The sequence below is a fragment of the Mastigoproctus giganteus genome, chromosome 6, assembly GCF_048544385.1.
Source record: "Mastigoproctus giganteus isolate SK-2022 chromosome 6, ASM4854438v1, whole genome shotgun sequence".
Classification (NCBI taxonomy): Eukaryota; Metazoa; Arthropoda; class Arachnida; order Uropygi; family Thelyphonidae; genus Mastigoproctus; species Mastigoproctus giganteus.
In genome coordinates this window covers 69908707-69929205 of record NC_143580.1, presented here as the reverse complement: position 1 = coordinate 69929205, position 20499 = coordinate 69908707, and the positions used below count along the sequence as shown (strand labels likewise).

The following is a 20499-nucleotide window of genomic DNA, read 5'->3' as shown; positions in this document are numbered from 1 at the left end:
TAAATTAAGATATATATTTCTGTGGTCTGTTAACTGGGCCGGATGTAAGGGAAGTCCAGCTTTCTTGAATAGAAGCCTGGATGAAACGGAAATAAGGGTAAGGGATAGTCGCAGAATATATATGCTCATGAGGAATGAGAGCCGAAACTGAGACCGCGAAATCACTGGAAAGACAGCTAAATAAAGGGCAAAGTTTTCAACCCGTACATAAGTACAAAGGGATAGGCGTGTGAGTGTATGAAACCTTTACGAGCGTTAATGAGATCATCATTAGACACCCGGAGGATCGTGACGAGCAATAATGTCTCTTCAATCCACAAAATGCTGAATGGGTGATGCGCACCTGCGCAATGGTACCTTCTGAAGAATTATAGAATCTGTAAAAGCCAGAAAAAGTGTAGTGTCTGGTTTGTGACAGAGTAGTTGATTGGCCGCAGGGTCCCTAGGGGAACCCTACGTTTCTCTCTTTGGGGGCGAGGTTTTTTGTGTTCTTTCTTTCTTTATAATTATTTTATTTTTAATTATATTTATTTTTACCCCTTTTTGTTATTTATATATATATATATATATATATCCTCCGTTATATTTATTCTTCCTCTAATAAAGGTACGTTGCAATCTGACTCGTTTGTCTATCAGGAGCTTTCAGGTTCTAAGGGGTTTCTATATTATTATGTTCCTCCTTGGGTTTGGTTGTATGTTCAAAATGACTAAACAAAGACTTCGTTTAAAATATACACAAGAATTTATTACATATATTTACATAAATGAAATTGTTCAATTATCCAATACATATTATAATTAGTATTGTTCTATTAACCAATCATTTTATGCTTGTACGGTAAGTTTAGTTATATTCTTGTACAACTTCTTCCATTATACCACAAGGCTAACAACATCTTCCTTATGCTACTCTTTTTATACATTACTTAGTAAAACATTCTCTGAGTAAATCATTTTTTATTCTAATAGATCAGGCTTGTCTCTCACATTCCAATCTTCTCCTTTTAACAATAAAATTTCTCTGTTAGCAACATTAATGTTTGCTAACAGAGAAAATCTCTGTTAGCAACATTAGAAAGGGTAATCTGTTAGAAAGGGTAATCTCTTTCTAATTAGATTATTTATCTTTCCTAATACATTAGCAATCATCTCTTAAATCAAATATTTATCTCAATCGCTAAGTTATGCTAACAACCTTACTTCTAACTTGTCAGCTTATGACAGTTCAGTGTATCACACATATATATAACACTCTTTCTATAATCCCTCTGAATTATCCCACTTCCAAAACTGTTACCTTACTTTACGTTACGCAAGAAAATTTTCTACATCTATGAATCTCTCTCTATTTACCTTTATCTAGGGAACCTTATCTTAATTACACATTTTTTTAAAAGTACATATCTCTTATTATATATGTTATAATGTCCCTCTTATAATTCCTACCCCTTCTTTAGAGTCCTATAATTTACTCATGTTAATTAGACACTTACTTCTGATACTGAACCGGATCTTTTGGTAGGGCCTTTCGTTTCTCAATGAGCTGTAGTCTACGTCTGGATAGGGCATCACTGAGTCTCTTAGGAATTTAAGGGCTGGTCTTCGATACTGCTATTCTGCCTTCGGTTCAGCTATTCTGGCGGGCTCGGGACTAATGTTATCAGTGGAGTCCCACAGGATTCGGTGTTAGGTCCACTGTTGTTTTGTATATTTATCAATGATATTGATGAAGGTATATCAGGCTTAATGTCGAAGTTTGCAGATGATACAAAGATTGGCAGGGTTGTTAATGACAGTAATGGCAGTGTGCTACTGCAACAGGATCTAGATAATTTGGGCAGATGGGCTAAGAAGTGGCAACTGAAGTTTAACCTTGACAAATGCAAAGTACTGCATATGGGTAGAAGTAACCACAGAGAAAAGTACCAACTGCTTGGTACTACACTTAAGGTGGTAGAAATTGAAAAAGACCTGGGAGTAATTGTGCAGTCAGATATGAAGTTTTCTGAGCAATGCAGACAGGCTGCCAGGGCAGGTCATGGGGTTTTGTCAATGATGTATAGGAATTTTGCTAGCAGGGAGAAGGAGGTGACTGTCCCTCTCTATAAGGCAATGGTCAGGCCATGCCTTGAGTATGCGTACAGGTCTGGAGGCCTCATTTTAGGAAGGATGTAGATTTACTTGAGAGTGTACAGAGAAGGGCAACAAGATTGGTGAGGGGAATGAAGGGATCCTCTTATCAAGAGAGGCTTAAGTTCTGCAAATTGCAGTGGCTGGAGACTAGGCACCTGCGCGGTGATCTGATTGAGGTGTATAAGGCCTTGAATGGGTTGAGCACGCTGAATTCTGATGGGATCCTTCCACTTGTTCAGATTACGAACCTAAGGGGGCATAAATTCAAATTAAGAAAGGACAGATGTAGAATAGATGTGCGGAAATTTGCCTTTAGCCAGCGGTTAACTGCTGGAACAAACTTCCATCTGTCGTTGTGGAGGTTGATAGGTTAAATAAATTTAAGGAGGAACTGGACAGGCATTTGGAGGGAATGGTGTGATTTTTTTTTTTTTTTTTTTGGCTGATGCTGCATAAGCTCATACATTTGCTTTCTTGCATCACATGCCACTACTACTACTACTACTACTACTACTACCTTCTCAGCTCACTTATCTGCCCATTGGCCTTTATCACTGCCTTCAGATGATGGACTAGGGTTATTTCTCTCCTTACACTTCACTCGTTTACATACGGGCCACTTTCACTACCTTCCGATTACGGACTAGGCTTATTTCTCCTTACACTTCTTTGCACACTGGCCACTTTCACTGCCTTCCAATGACGGACTAGATTTATATTCTCCTTACCAATATTTCTCCCATCACCAACATTATGAGAAACTACTCGACTGTTCTTTTCTATCATGAAACTTATCAACCTTTCTTTACTTACTGACTGCACTTAAACTTAACTTACTACTCCATCTTAACTTTGTCAGAACTTTCTCAACTGGCCGACCTGAGTGTCTTGGCTACGCGCGCTCTCTTTTTGTTCTTCGAATTTGTGTACCGCCCTTTTTTGTTGGCCCACCTTCGCTCCGAAATTTAACCACTCGTATTTCAATATTTAAATTTACATCCCGACTATTCGCTAGTGTGGGTTTCCCATGCTATCTCCATCCGCGCTAGATTCAACCTCCCATTTTAATATCAATATTCCTTTCCCAGGCCGTCTGTTCCTTTTTTGAAGTCGGCCGACATTTCCACAAACACGTGTTATTACTTTCGCATTTACCCTAAATTTCTGCAAAACAAGCTACTGCAGACAACCAGACTCCAGCCCTATTGTTTTGGACACGGTATTAGTCGTGTACCCACTTCCTGTTTGTCTCCCGGAGTCTCTGATCAAAGGGATGCTCCGACTAATCTGGCTCACCTTTCTATTGTTCTCGAGCGACCCTTTTTTCGCCTATTTACTGACGGCTCTGCTACCCTTTTTAGACCTTCAGATTTGTTTACAGTACTTGTAGCTGAGTGTTTATATTTCGCGCAGTAATTCCCACGACTCTCCCCCTTCGATTAGCCCTCTCCTTAATTTAATCTCCCCCGTATTTTTAACGATCCACTTTGTTCAATTTATTTGATTTGTTATATTTTATTTTACAATATATAACTATTCCTGACGTATCCTTTCTTATTAAATTTCTCAGTTTGGGAACGACGATCTGTTATCTGTATATACAATTACCTTGTAAGATTTTATATCTTACACCTCCACCACCACTGGGAGCAGAGACAGGCTACCCATTATACTCTGGCTGGCCTCCGCTAGGGTTGCCTGAGCTTCCTGACGGAAGACCAAGTAAAAAAAAAAAAAAATAAATAAATAAAAAGAGAGCGCTATAAGAGATGGGCATAGAAAAAGAGAGGATTGAAAGGGGAATGAATTTGGGATAATTAATCCATCCTAGTTTAGGCGAAGTATAGAAAGGGGTATGAATTTGAAAGTCACAGAGACAGGCGCCCCTGTGTAATTGCCAATGGCATAGTTCTTGTAGATCCCGCACCTAGATCGGTGCCAGCAGTATATCCTACCCATTTCAAGTTTGCAATCACTTTTAAATCCCGAACTCTGAGGAGTACCAGCAATCCCGCACCTTGGATGGTGCCTGCAATAGATCCTACCCTATTAGGGTTAGCATGGTCATGTCTGTGTTGTTCTGGGGGGATGGAGAGTTATCCCACGCCGGTCCGGTTTAGTTCGTGGGCTCTGAGTCGTGCAATCTTAGCTCACCTAAGTGCAAATGTTTCCTGCGCGTAGGTGGTTAATGCCTTATAAGTATCTTCCTCGAGTAGCAGAATGAATTCTTGATTGCGAGGGTTCCTCTGTATTGTTTTGAGGAATTTAAACCTAACGTTGTCGCAGCTGGGGCACTCGTACATGAGGTGCCCTGAGGACTCCTCTTCGCCGCAGTGGCAACGTGGATCATTCTCGATTCCCATGGCCATCAGATTTTGTTGGAAGGATCCATGCCCGGTGACAATAAAGGTCACATGGAGGCCAGGCGAAAACCAGGTTGAAGGTTCTGGGCGAGTTTTTATTTTATTTTATTTTTATTTTATTTTATTAATAAAAAGATACACAACAGGTAACCATTAACAGTGTATCTGAGATCAGATCAATAAACATAATAACAATAATGTGAAATCCTACAGGACGATAAACATTGATACAAATTCAAACAATAAAGCATATGTACAAAAGAGGATTGTATTAAGTTAAGTTACCGGTAAAACAAGTAATAATTAATCCGTTAGAGAATAGAAAAATAATATAACAAATAATAAGCTACAATAATTAGATGTGAGCTAGTCACTTTGCAGTTTAAGTGAAGAGGCAAACTTGTGGATGGAGTTCATCAGTGATTGGGAGTTGTCAAAGAAGTCAATGCGAGAGTCATTTGCTGATTTGCTGATTCTGTTCAGTGGACTGAATTTCATTAAGTCCGTGTTGGCAGAGTCAAGGCGAAACGGTGTAAGGTTCCTGACTTGTCTACAGGGAGCACTGAAGTTTATTTTACTCAGGATATCAGATGCTTCATAAATTCCAGTGATTACTTTGGCTAGGAGGGCGATGTCAGCAGTAACTCTTCTAGTGCACAGAGGCCTTAGATGAAAGTAATCACACAGCGATTCATAATACACTGAGTGATAGAATAGAGGATTGCGGTACGTAAGGTAACGGATAAAGTTTTTTTGGACTGCTTCAATTTTGTTAGTTAAAGTCTTTGTGTGAGGATTCCAGATGGGTGAACTGAATTCAAGGATTGGCAGTACAATAGTTTTATAAAGGATAACCGCATATCTGTAGTTTTTGAACTTGTATGTGTTCCGTTTGATGAATCCCAGTGTTTTGAATGCTTTGCTGGTGATTTTAAGGACATGGGCATCGAATTTAGCACTGCTGGAAAAGAGAATCCCTAAGTCGTTAACTTGGTCACACCTTTCGATGATCACAGAGTTAATACTATACTCCGTATTCATTAGTTGTGGAGATCTGCAAGATGAGAAAGAGATAACTTTGCACTTCGAGGGGTTAGCAGACAAGCCATTCAGAGATAGCCACAGAGAGAATTTATTGAGAGCACATTGAAGTTGTTGAGAATCGGTAGTCTCCTTCACTGCTGAGTAGATCTTAAGATCATCTGCATAGAGAGCAACTTGAACATTGGAGGTGTAGATGAAAGAAGGAAGATCATTTACAAAAACAATGAAGAGAAGAGGACCTAAGGGAGAGCCTTGTGGTACTCCGCTTAGTGGTATAAAACAGTCTGAGTTCACTTGATCGATGATAACGCTCAAGGAACGATGGGTAATATAGCTGCGTAGCCATGAGAGCAAAGGGTCACGGATGCCATACAGCTTAAGTTTTTCCAGAAGTTGTTCGTGCGGGACTTTATCAAATGCCTTAGATATGTCTGTGTAGACTGCATCAACTTGTAGGTGGTTATCAAGAGCTTCAGAGGTGTATTGCCAGAAAGGAAGTAAATTTGTGACTACTGACTTGCCACTGCAGAAACCATGTTGATTCTGATCGATAAAAGGCTTGAAGAATTCGAAGAGATGTTTGTGCACTGCTGTGTCGAAGAGTTTAGCCAGGCTGTTTTGCAAGGTTATGGGTCTGTAATCGCATACGTCATTTTTATCACCTTTTTTGAAAATAGGAACTATATTGACCTGCTTAAAGTGATTAGGATACTTCCCCAGCCTGAGAGACAGGTTGAAGATCCGCAGTATGAGGGGTTTCAATGTAGTGACAGTCCTTTTCCAAAATAGGCCTGGAATGTCATCTGGGCCTCTAGTATAGTCATTTTTCATGCTTTTTAATGCCGAGTTTAAATCTTCATCAGTGATAAAGAGATTAATGAGGATATCATCTTTAACAGGTGTGAAGTCAGGAAATGAGGCAGGTCTCAATGTATCATTTGTTTGAATTCTAGAAAAGTGTTTGGCAAACTCTTGAGCAATACTGAATTCGTCAGATAAGAGAATTCCATCTGCGTTTCGGAGTTGTAACTTTCTACTGGTTATGTTCTTATGCTTCATGAAATTCCAGAATGGTTTGATATCTCTGTGAGTAAGCAGACTATCCTGAACTGACTCTGTATACATGTTGTAGGAGTTTAATATGAGAGTTTTCACTTCTTTGCGGAGTTGGCTGAATATTTCATAGTATTGACTGTCACCTGTTTGCTTATATTTGTTTCTGTAGAATTCTTTGGATTTAATTTTACGTATTAGTTCACTATTATACCAGTGCGGGTAGGTAGAGCGTGCGGTAAGATGGGATTGAGGAACAATGTCAGATATAACTGAATGGACACAGTTAATCATGTTGTTGGTGAGCACATCGATGTCATCCATAGCGTCAGCGAGCTGCTTGTCTACGTTTCTTAGAGCTAGGTTGAGCAGAGGCCAGTCAGCCTTTCTGAAATTGAATCGAGGAGTACGGGAGCTGCATTTGAAGTTATGAGAAGTCACTGTGATGTCAAAAGTAATTGGTGAATGATCCGAGTGAAATATGGGGTTGTCGGTGTGAACATCTATATGAGTAGAGGAAAATATTAGGTCGAGGTAGGCATTTTCTCTGGTTGGAAAGTTGCAAATTTGTTCCAGACCATAGCTGTGAAGCATATTAAAGAGAGCCCTAGTCTGCAGTGATGGAGAAGAAGATTCTAAATTGGCCATTTGACAGTTAAAGTCACCCAAAACCATTGCTATGTCGGCAGATTGAATTAGTGGGAAGATTGATTCCAGCGAGCTTTCTAAGTACTGGAGGTCTATATTAGTTAAGGGAGGTGGAAAATAAAGCAATACTATTAAAACCTTTAACTTGCCAAGATGAAGAAGGCAGTATACTGATTCAATATTTGTGAAATTTGATGCAGTTTCACAGAGTATATGGTTAGAATGTATAAAGCTACTCCGCCTCCACGAGATCCTCTGTCCTTTCTATGGATTGTATATTGTCCATCTATAATCTCCTGATCATCAATATTTATGGAGAGCCAGGTTTCAGTGAGCAGGTAAATGTCGTAAATATGTGAGCCTTGGATTGCTCTGAAGTGGTTTAGGTTGCTAATTATACTCCTGCAATTCTGAAGGTAAACACTGAACAGTTGGGATCTGGGGATTCTATGACGAGAGGAGAACGTAGTATGTGTAGATAGCAGGGTATCTGATTGCTATGCCGGTGGAGAGGAGATTTTGGACTCCCTTGATGGTCTGTCCGTGAAGCGTTTTACTAGAGCCCCTGATAAAAGGGATCTTAGATTCAACACTTTTTCTGTTTGTGATGGAAGGCATGTTATTATAAAAGATGAGTAGGCGGGACATCGTGTCTTCAGAGAACGGACATCTACTCCGAAACCATATTCTTCTTTAATTAGGTTGATAAGATCTTCAGATTTAGTGGAGGGTCCAAGTCTAGAAAGAAAAATTCGGTCTTTTGTGGGAATAATTGTGATATTATACTTGTGTTTGAGTAACTGAGATTTTTCTGCAGTAGTTACATTCTGTGTTTGATGAGTTGTGGCTGGAAGCTTGGAGAAAGTACCTTGAGATATAGATGCTTTAATATTTTCTGACGGTTTGTTCTGTTTTGATCTTTGGTGCGATATTTGAGACTGGCAATCAGAAACAGGTTTACTCACTGTGGCGGCAGATCTACAGACAGGTTTGCAGACCTCATTAGATGTGGCAGCAGTTATTTTTGCATATGTTGCCTTAACTGATGTTGAAGAGGATTCCGCTTGGTGACTCTGAGCTTGTGAAATAGAAGTACAGACAGAACTGTTCCGCAGAGGAGAGTAGGTGGGAGGAGTGGTTCTATTTACATCAGAAGAATCATCTAACAGAGTCTGTTTGGCAATAAATTGCTCAGTTGAATGACTTGAATCATGAATGTTAGCAGGCTTGGGCAAGTTAATATTTGCAGCAGTAGAACTATTGAGGCCGGTGGAAGGTGAAGATCTGGTCTCAGTACTGAGGGCATCGTCAGTTAATGAAGAATTCGTATTCACTTTGAGCCCATTGGTGTCGAGAGTAGGTTCAGAATTCTTCCTAGCTTCCCTTAAGTGGCAAGACATAACTGATGTGAGATTTTTAATTTGGGCGTTAATGTCAGAAATTTCAGCCTGTTGATTAGCTAATATTGTTTTTATACCACAAATCTCCGTGTATAGCTCGCTGTTTCCTTCATTGAGTGTATTAGAATCCAGGAGAATTTCAGAGTTTGCAGTATGAGGTGCACTGATTAGATGAGTTTGAATGAGGATTTTTTGCATAGTGTTAAAGAGTAGTTCCTGGAATTCAGTTGATTGCAGAATACCAAAGGTTGGATTCAGAGTTTCCGTAGGGAAGGAGTTAGCGCTGAGATCTTCTGACAGCACAGATGTTTGAGTTGATGCATCTGAGATTTGATGCGACAACAAAGAAGGATTAGAGGCTTCATCCATGTACGATTCAGAGTCGGTATTTCTAGTTATTGGCATGATATTTGTCTCAAATGTACTAGAGTACGGCATTTCAACTTTGTTAGCCGAAGAGGAGGAAAGTGACTCAGGTTCCGTGCTGTTTGGCGTTGCAACAGTTATAGGGCTTTTCTGAGAATTTCTGAGTCGACATCTATCACAACAGAATGATTTCCGCCGACTTTTATTTAATTTTTTCAGGTCAGAATGTGTACAGTCATTGCATATTAATTGTTTGCACTCAATACATTGGACAATGGGGTCAGAGCTGGTCCCACAGATGGTGCAGACGTTAGAATTTTGACAGGAGGTAGTATTTGTCATATTGAATTCAGTTACTGTAGTTTTACTAGATAATTTAATATCACCACAGTTGTGGTTTAGCAAGCAATAGGCACTGTGACCAGCCGGTCGCCTTAGTTGCCCAGCAGTGAAATCCACAGGGAGCAGGGGACTAAGTAGGGAGGGAAGAACAGAGCGGCTAGGCAAAACTCTAATGCCTGGTCAAGGTCAAGTGTCTGTTGGACACATGTATAAGTTGAACTACAAGATAATGGCTGAAAGCGCTTGTATGGAGTAGCGGAATGAACATGCAGAAATTCATTTAATACTTATCTGTTGTCCGTTCAAATAATACAGTACTTGCACCTGGCAGTCCAAGGGCCTATCCTTATGTGGTGGCACTAATAGGAACTTAATACTTTAAATAGAAAACACACAAAACAAGAAAAGTTTACGGAGCATATCATACAGACAGCCGGACACAATCATCCCCCTAGCGGACACTTTGTTGAATTTATAGATGGAAGGAATTCGTTTGTGATGGCCTCCTTTGTTGTGGTGTCCCAGTCATGTTGCCACATCTCTTGTAGATGTTGGGTTATCCGTTTTCTTTCCTGCCTGGGGCCGTTTCTGGTGTCAAGTTGAAAATTAAGCAGTTGGAACTCCTTTCCTTAAGTGATAAAAATGCCCTCTTTTAACCACTTCTAAGTATAGTGGCTGGCATCCAGTTAATACCTGCAGAGCAGGGGTGCTGACGGTGCGGCACGCCCTATAAATTGAAAGGAGCACGAACTTCTGGATTGAATCAAACTAACGTTTGTTTCTTGCTAGGATGGCTTTTCAGTACCAGATGGAAGCACCATAACGCACAATTGGCACGCATACGGCTTGGTATATGAGAATAAAAGCCTTGTTTGAGCCGCCAGTCTGCCCTGCTGGCCCGCCTTATCATAGCCGTGTACCTTTGAATTCTGCTGGCTAGATACTTTAGATGGTGGTGGAAGGTAAGCCCCGAGTCTAAGAAGATACCTAGGAGCTTGACTTCAGTTTGCAGTCGTATGTGTGTAAAGTTTAATTTTATTGTAAGCGGTCTCGTGATTTGTAGCCTGCCTTTAAGGAGTGTGGATTTTGTTTTCTCTCCTGAAATGGTAGGTTTCACCAGTGCTCCATTCTCTCCATTCACATTTGGTATGTGCTGATACCAGGGTCGCCCTGGTATCAGCACATCCAAAAGGACAAGATCAACCGCGAAGGCCTAGGGCTCAACTTCCCCCAGGTCCATGTCCAGGAACTCGTCCAGGACAATAGATCAGAGGAACGGGCCAAGCATATGGCCCTGCGGACAGCCTCGATCGATGTACCTAGTCACTGCCTGGAATCTATTGGTAACTTGGACTTTTTTACCAGTTAGATATGACCTTATGGGTGATGGGCATCCGTAGCCTAGTGGTCAGGCGCGCGGGTGCATAAGTACATGTGCCTTGAGTGACCGGGGTTCAAGCCCGTGACTACTGAATACGGTGCTGTTTCTTGTATTCTATCTATCTTGTGAACTTCTCTGACCGTTTGGTCGTCCCGGAGTATAAACAGAAAATTTATTTATTTTATTATATTAGGGTTTCCCGTAAATAACTACGTAAACCCATATTTGTGTCTGTAAAGTTCGTGTGTTCTCTGGTTCTTTTGCTGGACGAAAAAAACCCAGTTTATTGGGGGGGAACCTTTTTACCTACGCCTGGGACCGACTAACTCAGCCACGGAGTGAAAAAAAAGCCTATTAAAGTTCCTCGAATCATCGACGGGATTCGAACCCGGGCCTTTTCCACCCGGTGTGGGGAGGACGGTGACGATACCACTGTGCTATCCGCGCAGACTATGGGTGATGGGCAGTTAAAAACCAATGAGTTTTGTATTAGTATTAGCTACGTTGTGCAAGGAAGCCACAGGCTTTTGTTGCACCGGTCAAACTTAATAGCGAAATAATGCGAATTTCTCCTGACCTAGGTAACTATCCAGTTGACAAATTTCTTCAAACTGTCAGCCTCAACTACCTACGAGGCAACTTGTTCCAGTCACAACAATTAGCTGGCAAAAGAAAACTTACTATCATCTAGTCTTAGCATCCTCCGCTCTAATTTGAATTTATGATCTCTAGTTCTGGAATTCTTTTTAAGTGTGAAAATTCCGCCTTTCATTTTACTAACCGATCTCAGAGCCTTATAAACTTCAATAAGGTCTTCTCTAAGGCGCTGGGTTGCCAAGCTCTGTAGCCCACGTACTCGTGGGCTACACTCGTGGGCCTAGTACTCGTGCAGTTACCCATTTTCCGATCTCACCATGCAAGTTGCCTGTTTTTGCACCCTTTCAAGAAGTTCAATGTCATTTTTTTAGATGAGTTTTCCATACGTGGACACAGTGTTCCAATTGGGGTCTTACAATTGCCTTATATAGTGGAATTAGGACCTCCCTATCTCTTCAGGATAATGTTCGATAAATCATCGACATGATATCATTGGCTTTCCCGGCTGCCTGTTTATATTGCTCAGAGAACTTTCTATCGACTCATATCAGCATGATTTTTCCATAGGAAATCAAGCTCTGTGTCTTTCAGATACCTGGATTGCACTCTTACTCATTGCCTTCAAGATTTTCCCTACCATTGAAGTCAGACTAACTGGTCTGTAGTTACCTGTTTCACTCTTAAAAACGCCTTTATGTATTGCGATACGTTGGCACTTCTGTAATCGAAAGGATTCCCTTCCGTGTCCAATGATATCCTCATAATTAACTTCAATAGTTCAATGCACTCTCTGGCCGACTCCCTCATAATTACTGGATATATACCATCAACTCCTCGGCATCCTCCTTGTGCTATATTTTCTTAATGGTATATATGTGTTCATGGCTTCTGTGACTATTGCTTTAAAGGTATTCCATAATTTTAATATATTCGCCTTTCTCTGCAGCCCTCCTGAATGATACTGGCAAAACCCTAGCTTCACCTTTGTTCAAATGTATACCTTCTCTTAAAAATGGATTCCTTCTAGCAGCAAATGCAGGACACGCTGATAAAAATTGATAAAAAAGGGATGGTTGAGTGGGAAAAGACAGAATGGTAATCAATGGACCCTGCTTTTCATCTGAGTTATGATATCCCTTTGAGGATTTATTGAAAGTAGATCTTGTAACAACCATTATTTAGGTAAATTTTGAACTTAAGAAAGATTCAAAATTTAAATTTACAATATATTACAGAATTTATATTTAAAAAAAAAAGTATTATAGAAATTAAACTGTTACCAAAACTTCATCCAATATTGAAATTAAGCTACCTTTGTTTCCGGGAAGATTATAACTTATTAGAAATATTTTAGAAAATTTAAGAATTACATTTGCAAATATTATAGAAAGTAATTTAAAAAAATTAATGAAATAAGATTTAAAAATTACAGAAAGTAAATTTAAACAAATATTTAAAAAATATATTTATCTAATAGACATCAGACCTTAATCTCCTCTTAATCCCCTGAAGCCAACTTAAAAATACGTCTTCTCTCTTCGACTGCCTACAGGTTGGCATAATTTTATATCTGTGGTGGGCAAGATCATATAGAAGAAGAAGATCAAAATCATAATCTATGGTTATGAGCAAAATATAGTACCACCTCGTGATCTTGGCATGGATTCTTGAAGGCGAAATCTTCTCTGGCCAATTTCGTTAATTTCCATGACGAGATCATAAAACTGTTGGATGTAACAAGCAACTCCAGCGTTATGTACCTCGATAAGACGAACCCTCGTGGATTACGCAGCTGGAAGAATCGCTATTCTCCCCAAAATGGGCGGAAGAGACTTGAGTTCGAATTCCGTCATTGACCCGAGGAATTTTTATGGGCCCATTTCACAATGTGCCAGAATTAGTCGAGTCTTAGGGCTAGGGTATCATGGAAGACCAGGGTAGAAAGCAGTGGTGTTCCTTAATTATCGATGCTGGGGTCCCTATTTTTGTCATCCTTCTTTGATTTAGCACTTTCTCCAACTTCAATTCCTGGACACATTTCTGGCTGATCTATTTAGTTGGAGATTAACACGATTCACTGCAGGCCAACTCCTATTGGAGTTCACCTTGAACTGTACAAGGTGTTACCTTCGAGCGATCTACAAGACCAATGTTTATTCGCTAAATTCTGTTCACTAATGTATGGTTTTGTCACTTCTTTTCAAGAATCGTTATCCAGTGCGGTTTACTTTTGATTACCGCAGTAAACCCCGCTGTGGAATTGGAAATGATACGTATTCCCTCGCCCTGAGTACCAGGACTGAGCAAGCACCCACAATGTTTTCATCCAAGAATAAATACGAACACAATTTGCATTTGAATGCATACTTTCATTTACGCTTTAATCAGATGATAGAGCGATTGGCCTAATAAAAAAGAAAAATTCTGATTCTTCCAACCTATTCTTTATGATCTTTTAAATTTATTTAAGCTTTATATATTGTATATATATATTTTTTTTTTTTTCGTTGTTCCTATGATTTCTTCTACATACTTTCTCTCTACATTCGAACTCTTTCCTCTTTTTACCTTTTCACTCTTTCTTATATTCTTCTCTTCTTTTCCTCTTCAGTGCTAACTCAGCAATATGACATCCGGGTGTACGATGAATTTGTCATACGTGACAACACAGCTGTGCTCAAGTGTCAAATCCCTAGTTTCGTCCGGGACTTCGTTACAGTAACTGCTTGGTTCCGGGATGATGGATTGGTTATTCACTCCGATGGAACGCAGGGTAAGTAGGTGATCCACAAATTTGATACTTTTTATTAACATATAATCATTTGTAAAGTAGTAATATTTTCTACACGCTGTGTGAACATAAAGCGTATTATTTACTGTTAAAGAAAAATAATGGAAATCCATATGCTTGGAGTAAGATAATACTGAAAAGAAGGTCATTAAGAAGTCAAGGTCAGTATCAAGACAGGAACCGTCCGTTTTTTTTTTTTTTTAATAAAAGACCCGTTGGTGAATAAAATCGCCAACTGAAACAAGGGTTTGTATACAAAATGAGGACCCGTTTGGGTACTCATTTTGGACCTGTTCTTTTTAAGAATGGCCACTAGCCCGAGATGATTAAGAAATGGGTAATTTAAGAATATTTTTGGTGAATAAATTGGGAGAAAGGGGTGTTGTATAAAGATTTTTTTTCCAAGACAATTTATTTAAGGGGAGTGTTGTCCAGGGCAAACAGCGATTAATAGGTGAAGAAAGCAATGTCGTCCATCATGCCACAGTAGATCTGCGCTACTTGGAAAACCACATTGTGAAGATGAATGATCTATAAGAGGTAAATTGTGATGCAACTTTACTTGAGATGATGCAACCATCATCTCAAATCTTTGATTCAGTCATTCGTTGATGACTGAATCAAAGTCACTGTATCAGTTTAGAAAATTAATTAACATGGACTCTCCAGCTGTCTTGTTGACCTCCTATTATTGGGTTTTCATCAAAATGGGTAATAGCGGTATTTTTTACAGTGCGCAATGGTGTTCCAGGCTCTTTGCTTGGCCCTTTGATAAGTATATTTTTTATTATTGATAAGTTTATAAAGGAATCCATTTACTGATTTCTTTGTGTAGGACTGTTTAAACGAACGAAATAAAAGTCTCTTTAATCTTAAGTACTGTAATTACAAAGCCTTTATCAAATTCTACGAAGAAGAGTTTCCCCTTTTATTGGATTAAAAGTTTATAAACGATGTTCTGCGAACCTCTTAGGTTCTACAAATATTCTATCAATCTTTATTGTCCAGGAATTTGAAACGAAGAGAAGTAAGGGGGCGATTTTGTTTCATCTAAGTTTCTCAGAGTCGCGTGTTCCAAAGAACTTGAATAGAGAAGAATGGAATAAAGGTAATAGGGCAAATTGAGTCATCCAGATTTCTCGATAACATTGTGCTATTTATCGAAAGCCCCGAGGAGTTGGAACTTGAGTTGCAAGAAAGAAGTAAAAAAGCATCGGCCAGTCAAACACAAAGTTGATGCCAAGCACTGTTCCATGAATTCTAGAGATGTATGGGAAGAAGCTCCAGTATACAATGAATACTTCGGGCTAGAATACAACTTTTTAGAAATATAAAAGAACAGGAAATTTAAATAAGAATATGAAATATTAGTAAAAGTCATGGTTACTTAAAGTTTGTGTGAAACGAAAGTTAGCAATTTTCCTCAAGAGGAAATTGTTAAACATTCGCTTTACTAAGTATTAAGTTATGGTATACAGTTCTGTAAAGAGTCGGGAAGGAAGAATGCCATTGTAGAAATTATAAAACAGATTCCAAAGAGAGAAAAAATACGAAGAAATTGAGAATGTGAGAAATTGATTTAAAGCTAGAGGTATGGCAAATTAGGGATGCTGAAAAGAGCACTTGTCAATTTTAAGTTGAGGGCTAATGAAAACCCTTGACTCCTCGCAATAGTCAAGGCTTAGAAGGTCATGAGGCAGTACTTTGTCCAGAAGTGGTTATAGTTAAATTAATAAATAATATCATCGTTTATAAGACATACTCCAAGAATGGATGACGCCGTTTTTTTTATAAACTAAATAAATGTTGTTCTAAGGAAGATTTTAATTCCACTGCTTTCATTGTGGTAAGAAGGCAAAGAAAAAAAAAAACTCTTCTAACACTGTTGAGGACTTCAAGAAAGCCATTAGAAGAACTTCTTCAGTTACTGCTTGACGCATTTTCCTTGTTCCATTACTTCACCAAAACAAACAGACTAGTAAACTTCTAGACAATTTATTTTGTTTAACGTTTCTTACCTTCTTTTTTTTCTTCTTTGTTTTCTTGTTTTTTTTTATCTTTTGATGTATCCCTTCTTTGTCGAACAGTTAAAGAAAAGTGTTTGATATTTGTTCAGTGTAGAGACAAGATGCGCTTTCGGATAAAAAAAAAAAGAAGATCCTCTGCCAAAAATCGAAAGAGGATTGATTTTTGTACACATTTTCCAGCCTGTGTGCAAGGTATAAAGGGAATACACAAATGTGGGTGTAACAGAAAGCTCCTTTTTATTTTTTAACAAAGTTTCATTTTAATGGCAACAACAGCTTAAAACATTAGGTTAAAAACTCGAGCACAAGGATTTAGATAACTCATTTTTCACTAGAGTGTAATATAACTATTATTGCTTTTAAGATTGTTGACATCTTAATCAATAGTCTTATTAAATGATAAAAGTGGCGATTATCAGATCATTTAGAACAGCATGCTACTGAAAGTCTTTTGTTAGTTTTATTTATTCATACGAGTGTCATTCGACCTCGGTCGGCTTCTCTTCACAGGGGGAAGAGAAGCGGATGATAATGATCTAAGGATATTCAGTAGATACTCGAACCTGATCGTAGTCCAAGTTGAGATATCCCTGCTTCTGATAGTAAGTTTAAGTTTCATTCCAGGAGTCTGAGAGGCGCCAGTTGAAGAACTACATTTGCTAAGAGTCTGATGAGATAAAGCTATAATTTGTCATATTCCAGATATGATTAAGAATTTCAATTCTTAATCATATCTAAAATTATAATTATAATGCTTGATGTACTTCATAAATACATTCAAACTTATTTCTCTTTAGAAGATTAGTGATATTTATCTTTAGTACAAGACCGAGACAACTCGATATAACTTTCTTCACATTATGGGATTGATTCATGATGTAGCAAACGTAGTTTGCTTTTTTGTACAGTGGGATGCATTATTTCTCCATACCTGTACTTGAATAAATTCATGGAATGTCGAATTTTTTAATTATTCTTATATAATATAAACACGCACATTACTGTTTGAGGGAACTTGTATCGAATTCGAAACTTATGAGGCAAGATGAATGGTTTAATGTTATTCCTGGAATGTCATCTGGATATCTCCTTCCATTTATGAAAATTTCTGAACCACATTTAGTCTTTCGATGGCTTAAGTTCTCTGACGTTTTTTGAAACTTATGAATATATTTGTTTGATGTTTGTCCTCTTTTGAATGGTTATGAGGTTTTATTTCATGGAAGATGGAGAGGTTCTTTATAAAGGGTTACTTCGTATAAGTTGTGAACAGTTACGTTTCAGGAAGGTGTATTGCTCGGCCCATGACCAAAAACAATTTTCATCTAATATCCCTTATAACTATGAAATCATCCATAAAACAGCCTCCAGCTTACTGGTGCATGCATCAAAGAAGAATTCAAGGGTTTGGCAACACAATTTAGAGGCTTCACCATTAATTTTGCATAGGAGAGTGCTCACTGTAATAGGAGCACATTTTCCCCATCAGATCTTATTTTCATCCACCGGTTCTGAAAGCTCTTTCTTTGTTCTGTCCAATACAATTTTCAACCTAAGTAGTCTACTCACTTCTGAACTACGTATAAAACAAGTACTTTCAGATATTACGAATAAAACGTTCCCCTTTCTCGTGACAGCATATCCAACAACGCAACTCTTCGCATCCTGACAACTCCTCCACATTTGTGTTGACATTTTAATGAACATAGCGCGCACTTCCATCCCCATCTATTCCTAAACGACTAGCTCGCACACACACACACTCACAAAGAGCCTAAACTGGTGTTGTTAGCGTAGATAGCTCTTCTATTTACTCCGTGATCACCTAGTGCCGTCTGAAAAGTGTAATGTCATTACAAGTACAGTTCGCAAACTTACGAGAAACAGCGTTATCAAACTGCCAAGCACGAGAGAAGAAAACCCCAAAGAAAAAAAAGAAAGAAAAAAAACTCCAGTAACATCGGAAGCCAAGATCAGTAAAAGTTCTCAATTGTCCCCGGGAGCAGCTGTAGCTATTAATCACCAGCAAAGTGAGTGGTTAGGCGTCGTAGGCTCCATTTGTCTGCCGAGGGTAAGAACGTGCAAGCTACCCTAGTAGCTCCCTGCGGCGACAGCGCACCGTTCTGACGGTTCTCAACAGTGACAGTACAATTTGCCACCTTACGACAATGAACCCGGGCACCGCCGTCGACGGCGAAGGTGGGCGTGGTCAGGTTGCCGATTGAGCTCCCTCTCGTTACCATTTTCTGTCTCATAACACACTCGTGGATTAATGTCGGGGTTATGCAAAGCCCCCCCCGTAATTGATAGGAGTAAGGCCACAGGCCAGAGAGAAGAAGAGAAAAAAGAAATTGAATGTATGGTTGGAGTTAAGCTAAAGGGGATTTATCCACGGTCGGGGGATCACGCCGGTATCCGTTTAAGATGGACCGCCACCACAAATCGCCTGTGAGGTTTGACAGCTACATGCTGTGACATCAAGTTAGACGTTCGCTTCCGATACTGTCGTGCGGATAGTCATAATTAAGGCAGTCGCTAGCCTTGAGGAATACGAACAAAAGGATCTGTCTCATTACAGCGGCCGATGCTTTCTCCAGAAATCTGAAGCTTAGGGATTCTTTTGTGTTAACACATAATTAGAAGGCTTCTGTACGGCAAATCTATAATGTCTTGCATAATGAATGCGTTTTAGTCCAGATACCACTAGCTGTCTGCTCTGTTTCCCAGAAACAGTAGGACTGTTGGAAAGGTTAACCGGAGGATTTTCATGCGTACTGTGCATGAAAATGCTTCATGATGCAAATCATCTGGAGCAATATGCTGCCATTTTTACACGAAAAGAATTTAATGCAATTACTCCTATTACGCCATTCATCATCAGCCATTTTCAGTCCACTTCAAGATGAATGCTTCTCCAACAAGTTTCCAGTTCCTTCTGTTTTGTACAATGACCATCCATTTACTACCCATTAAATTACACCATTAAACTTCCTTAGGCTCCTCCGTAGCCAGGTGGGAAGGAGCAGCAGTGCGTAGCATACGCTTCTTGATTAGACCGGGGTTCGAGCCCGTCACCACCAAATACGGAGGATGCGAAAAGGTCAGGGAATGACCACCGCATATCCCGGAGCAATATGGCCTTAGTTGCTAATGCTCCTAAAAACCAATAACTAACCAACTAACTAACTAAACTTCCTTAACAACAGTAAATCCTTTATTTAAGACAGCCCTCAGTGATCTCCCTTATTACATTTCCATTTCTGGAATTCTAAGGATAAGGGCAATCTCAGTTTTAGGATTTTTGTTATAATGGTAGAGGCCCTTTACGTCTACCATAAAGTGGATGGGGGTATCCTGTGAATATTCCTCCTCCAACACATATTGGAGTCCATCAAATAGATCTCTGAAGATGTGGAGGACTGCATAGCTGTCAGGGATTCCGCATAGTTCAAAATAAGATTAGGATTCCAAATGAGGATTGTTGATACGATGATTGCATTTGAGGATTTTGTATAATTATTAAAGATAATGATTCTTATAATATTGAAATTACATTCTTATTACAGCCATAAAAACCATGACTTTTATTGTAATGAAAAAGATGATTCTTTTTATGGCAGTTTCGTATAGTGATTAAGAAAAGGATTCCTTTTTATGGAAGCTCAGCATAGTAAATATATACATTCCTTATGTTGCATGTTTGCTTCATAAAAATCAATCCCCTGAACTGAACCTACCTTCGGCTGAACACTTGGAAGCTGAGCATAGTTTTAGTCATAATTCAACCAATATTTTACCAACACCTCAGTGGTTGGTTATTCTCCCAAATGGAGTGAGCGCGTGGTTAAATCTGGTGGCTATATAATATATATGTTTGAGTAACTCATTCAGTAAGATTAGCAGATGTTACTTTATTGTCCAATGGTGATGTTTCCATACACCTTTTTTGATGTTTATGTTTGGCTTCTGGTTTTCAGCGCGCTCTCCAAGGACACCGCTCTAATACTTATTCGTCCGCTGACTCTTACAGATAAAGCTCTGATTTCTGGAATATTTTTAAAAAAAGATTTCCCGATAGAAGACAAGGAGTTCGCGCGCTGATAAATGTCCACTTAGGGAACCATTATGTCTTCGATATTACAACACGCCTGGATAGGCGGCTGAGTTCCGATGACTCCCAAAGTGAACATATATTTGGAGAAACAGAACGATTTTAAGTGCCTTACTGAAAAGTTCCTCTGTTGATACATGTTCATTTCGGCCATGTTTTCCATTATACTGAAATAAGAAATATTGTTGGTGGAGTGTTATTTAAAACCGAAATACATTAAATGTTTGTAAATAAGCGTGTA

At 39.1% G+C, this 20499-nt stretch overlaps 1 protein-coding gene across 3 annotated transcripts in view; it reads left to right on the top strand.

Moving 5' to 3' along the window:
• The window catches only part of LOC150084399 (cell adhesion molecule Dscam1-like), a 395640-nt gene that overhangs the window by 176526 nt on the left and 198615 nt on the right, over nucleotides 1–20499 (top strand). For all 3 annotated transcript variants that reach the window (XM_090375205.1, XM_090375204.1, XM_090375206.1), the window contains exon 3: nucleotides 13941–14102. In XM_090375205.1, the coding sequence (XP_090231331.1) occupies nucleotides 13941–14102 (162 nt within the window). The remainder of the gene's footprint in view (nucleotides 1–13940; nucleotides 14103–20499) is intronic.